The 22,093-nt window shown below is 39.8% G+C and overlaps 2 protein-coding genes across 3 annotated transcripts in view; one reads left to right on the top strand and one right to left on the bottom strand.

Annotated features, from left to right (window-relative positions):
• The window catches only part of LOC121635877 (potassium voltage-gated channel subfamily H member 3-like), a 41,216-nt gene extending 23,770 nt beyond the window's left edge, over window positions 1-17,446 (top strand). The window contains exons 8-15 of one of the 2 annotated variants that reach the window (XM_041979245.1): window positions 3,564-3,941; window positions 4,084-4,283; window positions 4,928-5,177; window positions 7,554-7,768; window positions 13,006-13,277; window positions 16,099-16,208; window positions 16,324-16,376; window positions 16,559-17,446. In XM_041979245.1, coding sequence (XP_041835179.1) covers window positions 3,564-3,941; window positions 4,084-4,283; window positions 4,928-5,177; window positions 7,554-7,768; window positions 13,006-13,277; window positions 16,099-16,208; window positions 16,324-16,376; window positions 16,559-17,281 — 2,201 coding nt within the window. In that variant the 3' untranslated portion in view covers window positions 17,282-17,446. Of the gene's footprint in view, window positions 1-3,563; window positions 3,942-4,083; window positions 4,284-4,927; window positions 5,178-7,553; window positions 7,769-13,005; window positions 13,278-16,098; window positions 16,209-16,323; window positions 16,377-16,558 lie in introns of those variants that run through there. The other variant, XM_041979247.1, reaches the window with a different exon arrangement.
• A 337-nt stretch (window positions 17,447-17,783) lies between these two features.
• LOC121635878 (gamma-crystallin S-like) lies at window positions 17,784-19,506 on the bottom strand. Its single transcript, XM_041979248.1, has 3 exons — window positions 19,498-19,506; window positions 18,782-19,024; window positions 17,784-18,056 (listed from the first exon to the last, which is right to left on the bottom strand). The coding sequence occupies exons 1-3, from the start codon at window positions 19,504-19,506 to the stop codon at window positions 17,784-17,786; spliced, it is 525 nt and encodes a 174-aa protein (XP_041835182.1).
• Window positions 19,507-22,093: the final 2,587 nt, after the last annotated feature.

Below are 22,093 nucleotides of genomic sequence, written 5' to 3' on the forward strand. Positions count from 1 at the left end.
TTGCCTGGCATCTCTTTCAAGAATATCCCCCTGACTTGGAAGTAGTTCAGAGCCATTTATCTGCCAGCCAGATGAGCATTCGTGTGTCTTCTATACTTCCACTAAGACTTCCCTGTTGTCAATCATTCCCTCTTACATATCTGCCTTTCCACCATCCTTTAACGTCCTTCTCAAACGCATGCAGATTATTCTGATCCATTCCTCTGCCTCTCCCAGGATTCATCTTCTTATCGTTTCTATACATCTCCACCTTACCTTGAGTGTTCACTATACTTTTCTCTGGGCGATACAGAACCATCCTTCCCTCCCTTTTTTTATAATAATAATAATGGATTAGATTTATATAGCACTTTTCAAGGCACCCAGCTCTCTTTACATTGAATCCATTATTCATTCACTCCTCATTCATATTTAATGGTAAACTACATGTGGGACAGACTTATGGAAATGTGGTAGCCCAGGGTGTGGCCAACATCGGTCCTCGAGAGCCACAACCCTGCAGGTTTTCCAAATTTCCCTGCTCCAGCACACTTGACTCAAATTAAGTGGATCCAACAGCCTATAAGGATCTGCACAATGACTCATTAGTTTAAGTCAGGTGTGTTGGAGCAGGGAAACCTGGACTACCCGTGCCAACAGCCTCTCCAACCACCACCAAACATTCATCCACATTCATCACCTTAATACACCAGCAATGCTGGAGGCAGCAACAAGTGTGAAGTGTCTCGCCTAAGGACACAATGACAGATTGACTGGAGGAGTGGGATTCAAACGGCCAACCTTCTGGCCATTGGTGGAGAAGGTTGTCCAGTCATTGGATGACCTTTTCCACCTGAGCCACTGCTACCCTGTTTTATTGATTGATTGAGTGATTTCTGGAATCCAAGGATAAAAAGGCATTTCAACTTGGGCTCTAAAACACGGGATATAAACTGGAAAAGGTTTGCACAAATGCTAAATGATCTTACAGCTGATCAGGTTCACTGGCAGAGACTCTGAGACTGACTGATGATCATTTGGTTATTAAACGACCAGAAAAGATGGATAATGATAAAAAAAAATAAAAAATAAAAAAAAAAGTTGTTGAAAACCTAATATTTGTTGTTAGTAGCTGAGTTAAACTTTGTGGGTTTACTATCATTTAGAAGGTACTTTGATTGCATAGCTTCATGCCATTAATCTAAGCACAAGAGCTGCACATAATACAGTATAATCTAATTTGAATTTAATTGAATTATTATTATTATTGAATAAATAAATTATTAAAATACATTCCACTTTTATTTACATACAGTATTTACATCTGCAGAGATGTACAGTGATGCTTTATTTTTAATCTTATTTGACATTTTTAGTTAATTCTCTTTTTATCTATTCTATTTAAATATTTCTGAAATTATATGTTGTCATATTTATACAATATAAATATTCAAAGGAATGTTACTTTATCATTTTCTCATCCTGTTTATCACTGAGGCAAACTTAGTAATTACAAAGTAGATATATATACAAAATTTTATAAAATATTTATTCATTCTTCAGTGAGTGGCAGTGTGTTAGATGACTCACGCATGTCAGATGAAGTGGCTAATTTGCAAATGTAGCATCCAGACCCATGGATATACTGGAAAACAGCCTTTAGAAAGGTTTCCACTCCAGTGAACACTGTGCATCAACGGGTTAACAACAGTCCATAAACACTTGGAAGCTGAGGAAACCAGAGGTTGGACCTTTTGGAGAGAAACATTGTCTCTTTCTAACCTGATGTAGGATTTTAGTCGCTTAATTGTTCCAGATCATCTTTGCTGTATTTTGATGTTTCCAAATGTTTTAATTGGTGAAAGTCTAGTCCATCTCCTGGACTCTCTTACTATAAACACACGATGTCATTATAGATACAGTTTGTAGATTAGGATAGTTTTCCTGAAATTTATGAGAACCTGTGCTGATCCAAAACCTGCGTGTACCTTCTAGCATTGATGGTTCCTTTCTAGCTCTGCAAGAGGTGCCTTAAACCCATTCACTATGTCATTTTTTGCCTGGGAGAAAAGATATTACAGAGAACCCAGACACACCGCCTCTTCAACACCTGAGCCACCCATAGATATGGATAAGACGGTGTCAGGAGCCTACTGTCATTAAAATTCTTAAACAGATGCACTATTTTAGTATATTCGTGGCACTAAATGAAAATCAAAGAACTCCAACAACAAATAACAAAAAGTAGATGTGCTTTAGCTACCTTAAGTTTGATCTAAAGCTTCATTAGAATCCTACTGCCATGCTTTATACAGACATTAACAAAATGTGTTCACCAATTTTGTTTACATATTCCATATATTAAGTCATTATTTCTTAGCATGAGAACACAGGTAAATGGCATCTTCATGTAGAAATACAGCAGTTAAACATCATCACATGTTTTGGCTTGTATATTATAATTTAAGCTGCATCTTCGTAAAGACAAAAGAAAATTTAATGCACTTTGAACCAACATAGCTATTACACATTCTACCCTAAGATCGGGTTGATTTTGGTGGTACATTTCTTTGTATGAATTAGGTTGTGCTACAGCAGAGATCAGAAAACTATTCAGCAGTGATGTAACACACCATGCATTCACACAGAAGAAGCTTTTCAAAGCTATCTTTTCCCATTCATATCAAAAACTCTCAATCTAAGCCAAAACTTCTTCTCATCTGCTCTGATGAAATTACAGGTCACCACAAGTACTATTGCTTTGGTCAAAAGATGGAGTTTTTTTCCTCTCTCAAAGTTTGTGGAAAAAACCATTGCGGTAAAGCTTCCTTTCCGCAGGCAAACCTGAGTTTTTATGATCATCCATCCCAAAAAAATACACTCATTTTTGGAGATGGTCCCTTTAAGATAAAAACAAATGAGTTTCTAAGCCATGCAACCTATTCTAAAAAGATAACCAGTTTTAAATATGAATACATTCATTCATTCTCTGTACCGCTTAGTCCATTAAGGGTCGCGGGTAAGCTGGAGCCTACCCCAGCATTAACAAGTGAGAGGCAGGGTACACCCTGGACAGGTCACCAGTCCATCTCAGGGCCAACACATAGGGGACAAACAACCATTTACACTCCTAGGGAGAATTTAGAGTCATCAATTAGCCTAACATGCATGTCTTTGGACGGTGGGAGGAAGCCGGAGTACCCAGAGAGAACCCACGCATACACAGGGAGAACATGCAAACTCCACACACCGCCCTCAAGGTTTAAACCTCCCACCAGCCGAGATACGAACCAGCAACCTTCTTGCTGTGAGGCTGGGGTGCTAACCACCGCACCACTGTGCAGCCCATTAAATTATAAATAAATTCATTTGAAAAGTATTGATGCAAAAAATATTAAATATAGCCAAATCAATCAGCAAATTAGAAATAGTAATAACTTAAATGTTAGGGTAAATTCTGTGTCTAACCTTCTCCAATACTGCAGTTATTACTTTGCTCTACTTCAGCTAATAAAACCTTCTACCATCATATAACAATATATAGGTGTGTTCTCATAAAGCTGACTAACTTATTCCCCCACCAGGCTGGCTCCATGAACTGGCCAAACGCTTGGGAACTCCATATTTCCTGACACCGTTGACTTCTCTGCTGGGAGTCTCTGAGTCCCCTCAAGGCGCCGTGGCAGCAGGGCTGGCCAACTACAGCCAGTGGAACGGCTCGAGCTTGGAGTCGCTGAATGGGAGCGGTTTAATGAGCTCAAGTCAGTGGAACAGCAGCAGAACAAGATCAAGGAGTCTGAACGGCTCAGGGATGACGCTAAACGGAGGGCCGTCCGTCAGGAGCTCCTATGTGACATCGCTGTACTTCGCTTTGAGCAGTCTGACCAGCGTGGGCTTCGGCAACGTTTCAGCCAACACGGACTCTGAGAAGATCTTCTCCATTTGTACCATGCTGATCGGAGGTGGGCAAAATCTTTACATTCAAGCAGTTTTTGCAACCATTGCCCAATCTTATTGTTGGTTTCTGTATACATTAACATCCCGGAAACTCACCAAGTCCCTGAACTTGAAAACTCTGTATCTTTGTTTTTCTCCCCTTTGTAGCATTAATGCATGCTGTAGTTTTTGGTAACGTGACTGCCATCATCCAGAGGATGTACTCACGCCGTTCCCTCTACCACACCCGCACCAAAGACCTGAAGGACTTCATCCGTGTGCACCGGTTACCCAAAGCTCTGGAGCAGCGTATGATGGAGTGTTTCCAAACGACCTGGTCCGTCAACAACGGTATCGATGTCAGCGAGGTGGGAGGGATTGACTGTAGTTTTGTTATTTACTAATTTACCTTGCCAGGTTGACAGTCTTAATTGAGAAATAGTGAATTTTTTTTAAATGTCACCACTTTCTGAAATTTCTAGCTCATTTAACTTCTATAGTTTAGATTGAACATGCTGGTTTGAATGGGATGAGTTTGGTTCAAAGTACAAATCTGGCACCTTGCCTTCCAGGCAGCCTGGAGCAACGTCACTGAGAGGATTTGGGTTTTGTTTTGAGTTCTGTCATGCTAGAGCAGCTGACTTAATTTAACAGATTAATGACCTGATAAACACTGAATTCTCTCTTGGTTGTCACTCTTGAAGATAACATGATGGTAGACAGACACTAATACCATAAAGTAATAACCCTCAACTTTTACTTGCAGAGCTTTCCTTTAGCTTACACTAGTTTGTCTGCAGAGCTTTTGCTATTGGTGTAAATGTGTGAAAATCATGTAATTGAAACCTTTAAAACTGTTTGATTTGCATGTATGAGTTGGTTGTGATTATGTGGGAAGGTGAAAGGTTTTATTGTGCTGTCACCTTCCTACACAGCCACATTCAGATATTGAAAGAAGAAAGGAAAGGATTTACAGCAACAGTTGCAGTTTTACTTTCCTTTCTTTTTTCAGCTGCTGAAGGACTTCCCAGACGAGCTGAGAGCTGACATAGCAATGCACCTGAATAACGAGCTGCTGCAGCTTCCGCTGTTCGAATCAGCCAGCAGGGGGTGTCTGCGTTCCCTCTCCTTAATCATCAAGACGTCCTTTTGCGCTCCAGGAGAGTTCCTCATCCGGCAGGGTGATGCTCTCCAGGCTATCTACTTTGTATGCTCCGGCTCCATGGAAGTGCTGAAGGACAGCACTGTGCTTGCCATTTTGGGTAAAGAAAATGTTCAGCTGGCTCTCTGTATTAATTTTGATTAGAACATGATAGTTTTCAGAAACCCACAATGGGTCATTTCTAATGACTCGTAAACAAAAACTGAGCTTCAGCACCATGGACAGCACCCATTTCACCCAAGTTTTAAAAACCAAGCGCATCAGTTTTGTTTTCCCAAGGGAAGCAAACAGGATCAAGCCTCTTTATGGACCCGCAGCTTAAGCGAGTCATTTTTCTACCTGAATCTTGAAGGTCTTCTCTGTTGTGGACGCTAAATCAAAGAAGCCCTCCTAGATTTTGGCAGAAAAGTGACTCAAAAAACAACACTATTGCCAAATGTAATAAGATGAAGCTCGAATGTGCTTCTGTCAGAATGGATAAAGGTGCACAGCAAGGGAAAAAAAAAGAGCAATCATTCTGTGTGGTGTCAGATATCCGTCCTAAGAGGTTACAGCTGAAGCTCAGTCATCAAAACCTCCTTAAACTGCAAAATCAGAAATAAAGTTTAGCTTCTGTTTAAGTTGAGCCCCTGCTTCAAGAAGATGGTTCAGATGGTCCAGATGTGGCAAAGGGGATCCAGCTTGATTTGAAATGTACATGTTTGTGTAATCCCTGAACTCATCGTTTACTTTGAGGGATATATAACTTAAAACAGAAAGGATCTACACCAGCTGTTAAGTAGGCATATAGGTAGGTTTAACTAAATAATCCTGAAAAGTATTGTAATCTAAGGAAAAAGTACCACGCCCCATATAACATTAGGGAAGATGTAGCCAAATGTACAAATTAAGCTAAGTAATGAATATTAAATCAAGGCAAATTTACTACCTATATGAAAAGAAATACATGCTAGATACATTTCTTAAAGGAAAGTGGTACTTGTAAATGTATGTGAAGGTGCCTGATATTCACTAATTATTACCAAAATATGACAAAATTTATTAAAAACAGGTGGGAAATCAACAATAAAATAAAAAAGTAAAGGTTGCAAGATCTAAGGGAAGCTAAAGACATTTAACCCTGATGAAGTTATTAGAAATCCAACATTTAATAGAGGACCAGATAAGACCATAATAAAAAAAAAAGGCCCAGAGCTCACCGAACTGCAATCATCTCTAGATTAAACTGCTCCTGTGGATAAACACCCCATCAGGAATTGATAAGACAGTTAAACACAAATGAAAAATCCACAATTATTACAAACGCATGAATGAAAGGACTGAGTCATTATGTTTTTGGGTAAGCTGGACACATGGTGGAATTTTTGTTATGTTCCCTAACAATGTAATAACTTTTACAAACATCCAGCTGACAAACAGAGGAATATTTTCATCCTGCCATCATATGAAGCTGCTGCAAGCTAGAAAACCAAAACAAAAAGATGAACGAAGCTAAAAGCCTTAAACTTAAACCAACAACCAAAGGCGTTTCTTGTCACAATTATGCACATATCTGCAATTTCATCCTCTAACTTGAACTGGCAGGCTGATCAGCCAGCTGGAACCACAAACCTGTGTCAACATCGTTCACCAGAGAGTGGACCTCTCCAGAGTCATGTCCCACTACCCATACACTGACATTCCTTCAGTTCAGCACAACACGGATAAAACAGACTGCAGAAAGAGGCTCACATCAGCCCTGGATTCGTTTCAGGTCTGTATAAAGCTGAGGCAGCAAATTAGCAACACTGTTTTTCATATCAATGAGCCAACTAAATAATGAAATAACTGCTTCCCGCCGAGGATAGATGCTGAACTCATTAGCATGTTGGTTGTGCACATGCGTGTGAATACTGAAACAAGGAGAAGCACATGCACTCTCTTCTTCTCCTCCTGTGCTTTCCCAGAAACATAGTTATGCACACATGCAACTACAAACACATTTTTCCTATAGGCATCACTCTGGATTTCATTCACGTGCATAAACACAGAAATATAAAACACGTATGGGTTATCTTTTTTGTTATAATTTTTCCCGCCTGTCTCTTCACACATGTGTGCACATGCAAAAGCTAAATTGTTTTGGCATTGCCAATTTCGATTTACAAGCACTGGTGGAAGCGGTAAGATAGAAATTTCAGGCCTGCAATTAAGCTCCAGCGTTACATTTGAAAAACTCAATTTAAACTGCAAAATTCCAATGAAATTGTCTAGCAATGAATGCCCTCCTTTCAGCTCAAACAGATGTTGTATGAATCCTGTCCACCTGTTACTGATCAAAGCACTGAATTTTTTAAAATTCTGTATCACTGCATATCATAATCTGGGGAGATGTGCTCTTTAAATAAGTGAAATGTACCTTAAAAGTGTTGGCTATGTAGCAGAATATCCTCTCTGTTTCAGATGTTCTTCAACTTCTTGCATCTCTGCTTTTTAGGACGGGGTGACCTGATCGGCTCTGACTGTCTGACCCAGGAGGAAGTGATAAAGACCAATGCCTGCGTGAAGGCTCTTACTTACTGTGACCTTCAGTACATCAGCCTCAAAGGGCTCCGTGAGGTTCTCTGCCTCTATCCTGACTACGCCCAGAAGTTCATTACTGAGATCCAACATGACCTGACGTACAACCTCCGAGAAGGACACAACGCTGAGGTACAGCAATGGTTGACTTAACTCAGGTGATAAAATGGGAGTTGATGTCAAGTAAAGGGCCAGTCTATATGATTAAGAGTTGCTACTAGTCAGTAGATGTAATAAATTGTGTTTATTATAGGTTAATAGTCAAGAAAAAGAAATCCATGATTGGGTAAAAGAAAGGACAAATTAAGCCTATAACATGGAAGGAGCCTGAGTAAAGTAGTTTAAACTTGCATCCTTTTCTCCAGCAACATTATCCATTTCCTTCAGGGGAATACCAACATGTTCACTGCCAGATGGGAAGGCATGTTCTTGGCTTGCTCAGGGGTCCTCTCCCAGTCAAACATGCTCTGAGGCATCCCAATCAGATGCACAAATAACATCAGCTGCTTCTAAGACATACAGAGGAGACTAATTTTGAACCACTATGCAAAGCTCATGAGCACACGTGGCCGTTGGAGAGATTTATCATTAACCTCAACTCCATCTTCACAACATTCCGGTGCAACACTGATATTAGTTTCCATGTGCATCCAAGCCACCTGTTAATGTCAGGAGCTTCAACAGCTCACACACATTGAGCATGATCAATCAGCCAAAAAAGCAAATTAGTGAAATAACTGCTAATGATTGAAATCATGTGTTGTGCCTGTATACAGCTGCTTAGGGGTCTAAGTGGGATTATGAATGATATCACTTCTACTGGAGATGAATCATCATCTTCTGAATACCCACTCAATGAGTTGTCTGTGTTTGTAGACTTGTCTCAGTGTTTTGACCTCCTCTTCCCCAAATTTTTACGCAATGGCTTTGCACATGGGAAGGATTAGCCATCTGGACTGGGTGAAGAAGAATCGTCTGCTTCTGCTTGAGATTCAGCCAACAGATAAAGACACGAGCTGGGCGCTGGCGATTCACATGCCAGGGATTTACAGATGGATCTCAGCTGTAGTGTACACATGAATAACCAGCTTATGTGGAAAATAGCTAAGTCACATTTTCTCTGTGAGTAAGCTTGTTAATTAGAGCAGTATTCAAAGAGTTGCATCATAAAAAAAAGAAATTAAAATAAATCCTGGCTTGTGCATTTAAAAAAAAATCCATTTCTCTTTCACTGACCAGTAAACTCTGAAAGAACACAGACATTGGTAAGTACAATATTAGAAACCTGTATGTTTCCAGTTGCTTTTATATAGCAGTTACATTATACTGCTTGAAACTCTCAAAAACAAAACATTACACATAAAAATAACAAAAACACTGAATTTAAACTTAACCAGCTGGTGGATAAATGTGCCACATGTGGTGCTTTTGAACAATAAAAGCTAAACTATTATGCTGATAGTCATGTATGTTAAATTATACAAGATTAAACTAAAAAGAAAGTGGTGTTGAAATCAGGTGAATATGACCTCTGTTGATGAGTAGCACATAACATATTACCAAAATAAAAAAGCAGTGAGTGAAAATCACCCAGTGATTCAGTAACTCAGACCTTGAAATAATCATTCTCTCTGCTACGTTTATCTGGGCCTCACATCATTGAGGAGGAATTTTTGCCCACTTTACAACTTTTAGTTCATTGAGGTTTGGCGCAGTGGCATATCCAGAATATTTTAATGGGGTGGCCAAGATAAGACACAAGTTCATGTACAACACATCAGCAGATATCACTGACTAATGTCCAGAAGGTTCATTCTTAAATGTGGTTAGAATTAATGTGCGAAATTCAGGGATATTTGTGTGTCTGGAAACCATTAAATGCAGCCCTATTCACCAGCTTGCCACCTTAGGTCAGCTGATAAGCTGCTCCTGATTCAGAGGAATCACACTTTCTCTGTTGCAGCATCAAATCTGTGGAATGATGTCCCCTCCACATTAGACAGGCCTCTACATTGTTGGACTTTAAAGCTTAAGACCCATCTTCTGGCTTTTAGCACCGTGTAAGATGTTGATCTTAGTTATTTATAATTTGTTTTTGTTTTTTTTATATAGTTTTATTTGTAATATAGTGCTGTTTTGATAGTGTTTTAACTTTTATTTCATGGCGTATGTTTGCTATTATGACTGTTTGCGGCTTTTATTTAAATTTTCTGTTACATAACTTTGGTCTAGTGTGGTTGTTCTTTATTTACTGTATTTATGAATAAATAACATCTTCGAGCCAAATCCAATGTCAAAAACAATTGTTTTTGCAGAATTTCTAAGTTTTAATCATAGTCTCAATTTAAAAAAATAGAAATAGAAATACTACAGTCAAAGCATCTGTGGCATTTAAATGCACACCACCACTGGATTCTTAAAGAATATTAACAAACAGTAACTTTGGGAAAAGAAGCTAATTGATACAAATGCAAAGTCCTTTATCGCACATAAAATTTATTTTTCACACACCGATTAGTCATGTCATGTTACATTGGTTCTATTGAACAAATACATCTGTAATGCTTGTCGTCACCTTGTTGTTTATTAAAAAATACAGATTTAGGTTATATTCAACTCAACTCAACTTTATTTCTTCAGGCCTTTATTTAATGCATGAGAGCAACCCAAACTGTTTTACAGAGCAAAAAAGAACATGAAATGAAACAATTAAAACAGAATAATTGAAAACAATATTAAACACTGACAATAATAAAAGCAAGATGATAGGGGCTTATTTTGACTCCCATGCTAATAAACCTGCTCTCTTACAGTCTTTCACATTTTAAAAATATTGAAGGTCTTTAACTCGATCATTGCAACACCTTAATTCTTCCCTTCTTCAGTCATTCTTTTGTAGATTTGTAGCTGTTTTCGGGATAATTGCTCTGTTGTTTCACTCATTTTGGGTCATGACCTGGTAAGGACCAGATGATTTTTATTATGTCAGAAACTTAAAAGTGTTCTTTTTTCCACATAATTTTATTGTTTTGCTATAAACCTCAAGCGTAAGCCCCAACCAGGTTGAAATGGACTAATTTCTGCCTGGATGCTCTTTCTGCTCTATACCCATTTCATGCCAGCTGAGCTGGTCTCCTAGCTTCACTTTCACATCTACCAGTGAGTGCTATCGGTCTTCTGGTCTGGATCCATCTGTGTACAGGAGCTTACTCAAACAAAAAAAAATCTAGTTTCACTTTTTTAAGTTAAATCTCTTCAATGTGCAGCACATGAAGTTGAGGCAGAACAATCAGAAGCTGTAAAGAAAAGCAGACTTTGCAGCTTTGAATCTGCAATAATTTCGAAAAATCGAGTAAATCCTGGTTTGCATGTTTATCTTGACATGTTAAAAAACAACATATGCATGCACATGCAGCAAAGACAGTTGTGAATCCTTAACCAACAGCAGCGAGGGACTAAAAATAGGGCTGTCAGCCGGTGGGGGAGGGGCAGGGTCATCCCTAACTGGATAAAAATAGAGCAACAACCAGATGGAGATGAGATGAGCAAACATCAAGTTGAAGGAAAGTGGCAGGGGAAGTAAGAGGAACAACCTCACTAATATTTGCATTCACGTGCCAACACTCACTCATGCTTTCTTCAGGTCTAAAGACATGAGATTCTTTTCCTGGAGACTACCCAGAAATTTGATACACTATGACTGTGCATGCAGATTCACTGGAGATCCCTACAGACGTTCACACATGCATCGTCACACTCCCATCAAATATATTTGTCCTTGCTGAAAGATGTAGAGTTCACCCTGGACATACAGGACAGTACTGCTGCTGGCCATGCTCCAACCAACCCACACATGCACGGTGTCCATATGTCAACAAGCTTTATGTCTCTCAGGGAATACATGCATCTACACCTGCAAACACAACACACATAACTGCTTAAAGCTGCATATCGAGATGGCACGTGCTGCAGTCAAAACACACATAAATACAGAGACACAATTCCAAACAGTTCCTTCTCCGCTCTGTTCCCTCCAGGCAAACCTCTGCTAAAATTAAACCACTGTGATCTAAAAATATCACCCGGGCACGTGAGCTAAAGACTGGATGGAGAAGACAACAAACAGAGGGGAAGGGTGGTGGTGAAGGGGGGTAAAAGATGAGAAGAACGGAAGAATGAGGCATTTTAATCAGCTTTGAGAAAAAATGTGCAAAAAAACACAACCAACAACCTTCCAAAATTAAAAAAATCATTTCAAATAAAAGCATGTGTAGCCACTGCTTGCAACATGCCGGCTGCAGGAATTGAACTTGTAAACATTTATTTGATGCAACTTTTGTGTGTGTGTGTGTGTGAGTTGGAAACATGAAAAAAGACCATTCTTTCTTCAGGAAGAGTGACAATCAGTGATTTCAATGCTTGCTTGCTTTTGAATGAGAATGCTCCTTTGCAGTTCTGTTGATAAACTGAATGGACATCAGCGCTAATGCAGCTGTGAATGGCCACTGTTCCCTCAAGTTAATCAGCAGTGCCCCCATCTGGTCATAAAGCAAAGTGGCAGCATCCACAAAAGCTCACATTGCTGATTCTGTTCACTCAAGTGGTTTGACATGCAAAAAACCCCAACCGTATAATATAAAATAGACTAAATGAAGGCTAAAAAAATAAAAATAAAAAGCTAAATATCCTCTAAATGATATTTACTCACATGCAATACCAGTAAATCATGCTGCATGATGTTTCATGCAATGATAAAGAATCTCTTCCGTCCTCAAATGTGCATTCATGTGCAAAGAGACATTTAATTATCATTATAAATCCTTCAAATTTGTTGACTTTACTAGTAAACTACAAAGGAGAACCCAAAGAAGGAAGGCTAGTTGCAGGCAAGATGTAAGAGTTGAGCTGGCTCTGGGTCCAGTGGCAGATGTGTAGGAGGGAGAATCCAAGTAAGAAGAGGTTTGGAGGTGGAGCAGCAAATCTGCAACAGAACCCAGAGTGAATGAGGGTTGCAGGCTAGTGAACTGGATGCTGGATAGCAGACAGCTATTTGTTCCAGTTAGTTTGGCTGGAAAGTGGGGAAACTGACAGTCTGTAAACTGGCAGAGTAGAAGTGAGTGTTTAAAGAGGTTGCAGCTGGTGGGACTTTCCTCCACTCCAGAATGACTGGCTGCACTCATGTAATCAAGCACAAACACACACACACACAGCAGATGGACACTGAAACAGACACTAGAATGAAATAAAATTGATGTTTTCCTTTTTTGATGTTGTGTTTAACATCTTAAAGTCACAGTAGTTTGCATTTAAGCCAGTGTTTCTCTGTCATAAAAAAAAAAAAATGTCATGTGATCATTTCTATTCTTCAGGCAGACTGTGAGAGCAATGGAGGAATCATGAAGAAACTTCCCTCCATTAAGGAGGACGAGGAGGGATCGGGCTCAGACGGGGAACACTCTCCTCTCCCCAAGATACCTTCCCTGGGAAGGCTAGGCCGAGGTCTGCGCTCCCCCCTGCGCTCCCCTCTACGCTCCCCGCTCTTGCCACCGAGACCTTTCAGACCGAGTGATCACACCCGGCCCACCAGCCTGCAGATCCCTGTGGTGAGCTTCAGCTGCCTGCAGACGGACCTCAGCCCTCGGTAGGGAGCTATTTACTGGGTACTCAGTGATAGCTACGCCTGGAAGAGCTTATTAAGTGATAAGCCATCCTCAGTGAGAATTCAACATTAATTCCTTTTGACTTCTGACACTGTTCATAAATGCATCTACCAGCTAATCTGCATGAAGTCCCTGGAGACATGGTAGCGTCGGTTTATTTTTGTACAGCCATGCAAGGGTGCAAATAGACTGTGTTTTTGTGATGGGGGGAAAAAGAGGCGCACACCAACAGGTCTTCACTCTTTCACAATAAAATCTAGGATCTTAGTGAGTCTTCTTAAAGTGGGGTTTAATTGGGTTTAACTTCCTCTTGCCTACATACACATTTACATGATTCACTTCCTCTCAATTTTGTTTTACAATTTTATTTAAATCTGGATTTTAAATAACAATAATAAAAAAAATCACATTAACCTCTTAAAACTCATCAGTTGTATCACGACTGGCTTAAAGCCTTACTTTCCTGTGTGTGCAGGTGGGAGTGTGTATGAGAAGTTGCAGTCATTTACAGATGTGTGTGAATGAGGCTGCTGATTGTTATGCAGGTGTGTGCAGCTCCTCTCCAACAGCCCATCATCTGCTGTCTCTGAGCACGACCTTTAACCTGCTGCCTGTGGACAGCTGGGTTGCACTTCCACCATCTCTGTAATGATGAATTTGAAGGCAGGTGCAAGAAGTCTGTCACATGTTTCTGCACTTTCTTAGTCTGAGTTCAGTAGAAAATAGACAAAAAATCCTTTTTTACTGTGCTAAAATATTTTGATTTACCTGGGTCGTGGGTTTTCTATAGCAATGCATTACCATTAACATAAGTCCAAAGTCAACACCAAAGGGAGATAGTTAGTTATTTACTCCCACGCCGAAAATGTGTTAAATGCCTCATTTGCTCTTTTTTTTTTAAAACTATGTAACACGTTTTCATTAGCTTAGTACACTTCAGTTGCAACCCTTATTCAATTTCCTACCTAATTCTTCCCTTCAGGTCTTAGGTCATTTATCAGGGATGCTGAAAAGTCTTCCCCAAAAGATACTCTGTTGTGTTGGGGGTAAACAACATAAACCTCATGTCTGAATCTGTGATGCTGCATCAGGCTCAAACATATCAAAAATAGTCAGTAGAAAATCAAAGTCTGGAGTCAAAAACTTTAACTGAAGACAGCGAGGTGCAAGCAGGGTGCATTTATTGAGGCAGCATAAAAAGTGCAGGCAACAAATGCATGAATCAGGACACGGGTCAAGCCTTGCTTTGCATCTGTCCCAGATTACATTACACCAGTATCTTCCAAAACTACCACTTTAATCGTGTAATAAAATCTTACTCAGCATTTTTAAGAGGGTTACTATCCCCTGGGTGGTATCCAGGGCTGGACTAGCCCTTGGTCAAATCCCACAGAGATGCCCACAACATGTGGCATTACCATACATTCATACATGGGCACATCACCCTTCTAACTACATCATACAAGGTACATGCAGACATGAATTACCATTGATTATATATATATATATATATATATATATATATATTGATTGATTGTCAGTCATTTTAACACTTATCATTGATACATACAGTGATTATATATTCAGACATGATGTAATCTAAGGTGGATGACTGAATGAGTGTCATCTCTGAAGGAGAATGATTCAAAGATTGTCATCAGTGAAAAAGGAAGAGAGAGCTCTTCATCTTGGAGCTTTTATCAGAGAGAAGTCTCTGACTAGGGATTTTCACCACTATATTAACATAATACAGCTCAGTATATTTACAAACCCACACATTAGGATAACAAAAAGTTATCCTAATAAATATAGTAAGAAATAACTGTTCTTTCAGGGTTTTCTAAAATATTACACTACAGCTGCATCCTCAATTTTAGCACCTGTGACAACTCACTTCTATTTTCATCTTCTCTTTCTACAAGTGCATTTAAATAGTTTAGACATCCTTCTAAATATTTGACTGTAAAGAGGAGAAGAGGGACAAATTATACAAATGCAATACATACTGTTAAATGAATGTACAAATATGTCCCATTAACTTTAAACTGGCCAAAATGCAAACATATTTGCTTTCAACTTCTTCTTAATCACCAATAACTGCAAGTGATTACAGTTTTGCAGCACATTAAACATGTCACATGTAAGCAGTTTCTCTGATCCCAGTGTTGCGCCATCATCTGTGCAATCTGTTACTTACTCAAACTGAAAATAATACAGTTTGAACATGATATTTACTGAGCATCCAGCCTCAGATGAACTTTTGTTGTAACTCCACCATGATAACAGGCTGTTCGGTCCCACTGCTGACAAGGCTGGGTGTGTAAATTTAGATGAGACAGCAGTGTAGTGCTATATTAGGTCTTTAGTAAGAAACTTTAAAGTGCTTCTTGCAATTAGCTTATTATTACAGTACATTTACAGTAGTTTACTTTTTCTAATCCAATTTAAGCTTGTGTGCATATATACTGTAGAGTGTCATGGGGCATGTGTGCTCCTATATGTGTGCTCCTATATTTGGCTTGGGTGTCTATAATTTGCACAACAGAGTGAATATTTCGTTACTGTGTGCTATAGGGTAGATCTATCTTTTATAGTCTGCTGCCACCTGGTGGATCTTCTCTCATAATGCCTCAGTGAAGAGAGTCTGGGAGCATTTCAGGGAGTCATTGTTCAGATACTACATCATGGTACCCTGACAAACAATGATCTAACATTTGAGAAGTAAAACTATCACTTTCTGTAGATATTCTAACAAAACTGACTTAATTCAGAATAAATTTCCCTCCTGCTGTCTGTCCTCAGGTTTGTTGACGGGATCGAGACAGAAAACCACAACGGTTCGGCTCAGAGGTTTGATTTTTCTCCCAGTCCAACTCAAACCTTTCTACCCAGCCCTGACTCCGCCACCTCAGGTGAACGCACATGCAAACACATAAGTATTCCTTGTAAAAGAATACATTCAGTTCAGACAGTAGTTTGTGTTGTTGCCAAACTTCTTTCCTGCTTTTTTTTATGTTCATCACACAGGAGTCCATGATGATGTTGACACCATGAAGACAATTGCAAAGCTAAAACATGAGGTAAATCTGTCTACAATAGTATAGTGTATAAACAATACTATTGTACGCTATAAATGACAGAAGGTTTCTTAATTGTATGTGAAACATTTGTTTAACTACGAGGTAATAATAAAGCATGCAATAACTAAATAAGTGCACACACAGACAGTGATTTTGACTTATCCATTCATCTTACCCCCCAGATGTGTGTTCTGTCCCGTCAAGTAACCGCTGTGAGTCAGGAGCTGCAGGAAATGATGCGTCTTTTCAAACCTCTATTTCACAACCCCTCCGCACTGCTCATGCCCTACGCTGTGACTCCACCTCTCAGCATATCCTCGCACAGCTGCTCACCAGCTCCACCAATCCAAACCCACCACCTACACGTGGGCTGTTCAGACGAGCCAAACCCTCTGTCTGTCCTCATACCTGACCCATCGTCTCCTCAGCTGAGCAAGAGCAATGAGTTACAAGGAGAGTTTGATCCAATTTATGATAACCAACCCACCACCCATCAGATCAATCCTGCTCTGCCGATCTCGCATCGCTCAGCTCCACCTTCACTTAACAGCTCTCCTCCTGAATACACAGCGGTGCCAGATCCCTGCTCTTACTCCTCCATCCCCTCTCTTTCCACATCAAGCCACCAATCATGCAGCACCCCCCTCCTGGTGGACTTATCAGAACCTGGCAGAGAGTCACAAATACATCCTCAATCACATCTCCCAGTATCCTCCCAGCCCCAGTTCACAGCCTATTCTTATTCCCATTCCCTTCCACAGTCTCACATCCAGCCCTGTCCCCTTCCCCAAACCTCCAGCATGGCTTCAAACTCCCAAATGCCCCTCCTGAACCTGCAGGAGGGAGAATGGGGGGAGCACAGCACCCAGCTAAGCTTCATCAATGAAGGACAGCCGTCGGTGTGAACAGACGTGAAGACAAACGGACACTGAGACAGGACTGACAGATGGACCAGCATGCCACACGACTTACTGCATGATGAACATTTGCCCAAAGTTTGGCATGACAGCTCCAGTGTAAATATGTTTTTAAACTGTTATCAAGATCACCATCAAGAACATCTGAGAATAAAGTTCTTTAACAGTTTCATTTGATATTTTAAAATATTTTTAATAGTAATGAATTAAATGCTCAGAGTTTTGGAACACATGCACATATTTTTGTCAAATGTGTAAAATTTGGTCATTTTAAACGGAAAACAGAAAAACATTAGCATCTGCTCTCAGAGATTTCCACCACTCATCTATTGTAGATTGTAAACACACAATCAGACTCTCACACACAGTAATGAAACATTCCTGCAGTTCCTTGTCATTCAGTTTTATTGAGAGTTCTTACAGCTGTACCTCTCAGATGCGCAATGTGAGCTGAGCAGTAGCCAACAAAACTGAAAAAAGGGGGAAGTAGCTACTCTCTTATCCGTCTAAACGACTGCACTGTGGAGCAGGCGGCACCCCATACCGCAGGACTGGCGAACTCGCCTTTCCCCAGCAGGCGCTGGAGACCTTTGTAGTTGGATTGCTCGTAAAAGACCCACCAGCCTCCCAGGACTTTGCAGGAGTGCACCTCTCTCCAGTGAAGCCTCTCCAACACAGAGGGGCAATCCTCACTTGTCTCAAACATCTGACCTGAAAAGTCCACTTTGTCATAGAGCTGGATCCTATCAGGATCCTCTGAGGTCTGAATGAAGAAAACAGGAGGCAGAGAGATGTTAAATTTGGCTGTTAGTAAAAGGATGTTGGTTTGAAAAAGAAATTTAGCTCTGGGACAACAAGGTGATGGAGAAAATGAAGGAATTACTGTTGCAGAGTTTCAGAAGACAGCATGAGAACCTTTCATAAAAACAGTCCTAAGGTGCAAAAAAAAAAAAAAAAAAAGAAGAAAAATCACATTTAACAAGACACAACAAACCCAGAAGCACACAACAATAAACATGCGTGAGTTTCAGATAAAAAGAAATATCTCTCAAAACAAAACAAAAAAAAGAAAAGTACCCTATTCTCTCTTACACACCAGCATCTGTCCCAATAAATGCAGAAGAAGCCACAGAAACATGTTGATGATGCATCCTTCTCCTCTGGTCTATGCTAATTTTGTGTCCCATTAAATGTAAATTTGAATTTTGAATGTCTGCAAAGCCAATGCAGGGGACAGTGGGTGGTACATGCTCAGGCCATTAGAGCTAACCAATCAGAGCAAAGCTGGCTTTTCAGCTTCTGTTTTTAAAGAAACACTTAAACATGTAGAATCAATCAAGACTCTCCTAATCACTTCATATCAATTTAAATCTCTTGTAGTCGAACTCTGCAGCAAAGCTTGACTACTCTAACACCAAAATATGATTTGAAATGGAAATCTGCTAGCTAATCTTTGATATGTGACTAGGAACTTGTCGGATGGCTTACAAAGTGAATCATCTTGCAGGAGCTGACTCTGTCGTTGAGGCCACTCCAGCTCTGGTAGTTGGGGTACTCCCCTTTGGTCAGGACGTACTGGTAGCCCAGGTAGTTTGGCCTCTCATAGATAACCCAGGTCCCACTCTCCACCCGCACCGAATTGCAGCAGCTCAGGTAAGAGTGGAAGTTGGTGCAGTCGCTGTCACACTCATACCTGCGACCCTGGTAGTTCTTGTACTCGTAGAAGATGATCTGGTGGTTGGCATGTGAGTCAAAATCTAGAAAAGATGTTGCTTGAAAGTTGTACTTTATGCTTTCCTCTGTTGGTTGCACATCTAAGCTTATGTTAAACATTATAACATCTCTTAAAAAAAGGTTAATCAAGGCTTATTAATAGGATTAAAAATGCAACGTTTGGCTTGTTAAGGATGGATAAACATATGCAACATAGAAACTAAAATAAATCAATCAAGCATATGTATGTGAGGCGTTTCTTTCACCATGTTTTCCACATATACAAATTAAATGACGACTCAGCATATTGTGTAAAAATGAAAAGTAAACTTTCCCAGGCCAATGTTTGTTCCTCACTCTACTGAGCTGACTTAAAATTTTTCATCAAACAGGCTTATATCGACATCAAACTACCCTTTAATTCAATGTGAACACATTTTAAACACTGCAGTTCCTGATGCTGAGAAACTTAAGATTGTATTTATACTCACCCTGCCCATCTTGGGATTGGCTGTGGTCAACCGTGCGGTCTCCCTTTATATGTGTATATTTGTTATGTAATGCAAATGCTATCTATGTGTGCGTACGTGTGAGTAAGTGCTCATTTAGCTCTCTTTTATACCTGCTCAGCCCCCTATAATTGAGACAATTGCTTTGTCATGAGAACTAGATCCAAAATTTGACTCAGTGGTTCCATTGCTATTCATGTTTTCCAGAAAGTGGCTGTGGGATTACTCTGCATAAAGCTCACCAACTCTTTACAGAAATCTGTAAACACGCTGCACAACGGACACACATGCACACGCACACAAAGACATAAATACAAATGCAACTCTATTTGATGATTGTATACACTTTTAAATGAATCAGTTGTTTGATTTGGTGGTTTAAAACTTCTCATGTAATGAGGGAGGGAAACAGCCCTGTCAGCTCTCCGTCTGCACCAGCTAACTTTAAACACCAGCCGCCCAACAGAGCAGCTTTGTTCAACCAGTGCAACAAATATTTGAAACATTTAACTGCAACGCATTCGCCCAGTTCATCCTCCTGTAACTGATACACTCATTGCTGCAGGAAAAAGATGTTCAACTCTGCACTAAATGCTTCCTTCAAGAAAAAACCTGAGATTCAGCTCACACGTCGCTCCATGTCGAACTGTAGAAACCATCAGCAGATAGGAACAAGTTTTAATATTAGTAATATATAAATAATATATAAATATGTAAGACTCCTGCACATGTAAAACAGATAAAATAGACTTAGAACAAAAATACAGAAATCTTTGTTTGGTTTATTATTATTACTCCTCTTTAATCATAACAATTGGGACCATATTATACATCGTTTGAAAGTCTGATTAGTCATCTTTACAATGAGGTATATGTTGTAAGGATCATGCATTTGTGGAATGAGCAACACAGCTAAACATGTGGGTAGTGCTCAACCAAAAATGTGCCAAAATCCACTGCAAAATTGTCCTGTTGGTATTCATTCTTGTTTTGAGCATCAAGTGCTGCCAGGTGTGTGTCAGCCACAGATCTATGACTGGCACATGACTGATAGGCACATATCAGAGAGGTTCTGTAGGCAGTGGTAATACCATATCTCCAAAATGACAACATTCTCCCCCACATAACCAGGATCATCATAGACCCTCCAGAATTTGGCTCTGGAGAAGATGGATTGGCCTGACGTGAGTCCAGACCTCAACCCGACTGAACAGCTCGGGCATGCTATACGTGGCCAACACAACCATGTTGGTTGATTTTCATCAACTCCTGGTTAAGGAATGAGATGCTATCCCACAGCTAAATGTGACCAGGCTGGTGACCAGCATGAGGAGGAGGTGCCAAACAGTTGTAGCTATGTATGAATCTTCCACACACTACTACGGTACCTGACAGTGCGAATAAAGTGTAAAAATGGCCAATATGTTGTTTCCTTCTTCATTACTGTTCATTGAATGCAATCATCCAATCCACCAAGCAACTCTAAACAAAAGTGAATACCAACAGGAGAATATTAAAGGGGATTTTGGGGGACACTACCCACATGTTTAGATGTGTTTAGCACAATCCTTACAAGTTATAACTCATTGTAAAGGTGGCTAATCAAGCTTTCCAACAATATATAATACAACACAGATAATAAACCAAACCCTACTTTTTGCGCTAAGTATAATTAAATTCACTTAAAAAGGGGAGAAATGTACTATAATGAGACTTTGGTAAAGAATTTCCTCGTGAGATAATTGAGCTCTTGTACTATCAATCGTTGGGTACATGTCATAACCGTAATGGCACCACAGTGAGGCAGCATTTCCACAATGAATAAACAATAAGTGGCTTCTTTCTCCTCCAATTTTAGGTTATCATGCAGGAAAGACAACATAAAGACTTTTTCTGATGTGGCAGATGAGCTTCTTGTCTCTTCATTAGTGATAAATACTGCAGTAACAGCATAAAGCTGCAAGCGCTTCAGTTTCAGTTTTACCTTAATAATAAAGATTTTGGATTATTGACACAACAAAAATGCATAATTGAAATGTGTTATAAAGCTCCTTGTGACAGACTTAGACCAAAACAGCATGCATAACCTCAATATTTAGTGAGTAAGAGCTGGCTTATCTTCATTGAATCTTTGTGAAGTCACTCATTTACTGCCACACATGCCATCACACATGCACACCTCATGGTGAGCAGCTTGTGGTGAGCTGTCAAAGATATTTAAGATGATGCAAGACAGACAAGTGTTGGCAGCGCACGCACACACTTAAACACACAGAAACCACAGAGGAGGAGGGCCAGACAGGTTGAGTTATAATGATAGGTGACTATTCTTCCATCTAAAATAATTCACAAAATGCTGACCACACTGTTGGTGAGTCTGCTATGTGGACAAACAAACAGTAATGGATGGACTGTGAAGTAAGTGATTAGGTGTAGTTGCTTTTACTTCTGTCTTTGAATGCAAATATATTATATATTTTCTTAGTTATTAGCTGAGTAAATCAACTCACTCATCATAATACTCCCTAAGCTTGTCAAACTGAAATAAGTATTCACAGTGATCATTAACTGGTTTGTT

Source organism: Melanotaenia boesemani, chromosome 24 (assembly GCF_017639745.1).
Source record: "Melanotaenia boesemani isolate fMelBoe1 chromosome 24, fMelBoe1.pri, whole genome shotgun sequence".
Lineage (NCBI taxonomy): Eukaryota > Metazoa > Chordata > Actinopteri > Atheriniformes > Melanotaeniidae > Melanotaenia > Melanotaenia boesemani.

Bases quoted from the DNA above. Each gene is read 5' to 3' on its own strand.
- LOC121635878 (XM_041979248.1), bottom strand. The intron at 18,057-18,781 runs GTAAGCCATCCG...TTCTTCATTCAG, and splicing joins CCTGCAAGATGATTCACTTT to ACCTCAGAGGATCCTGATAG.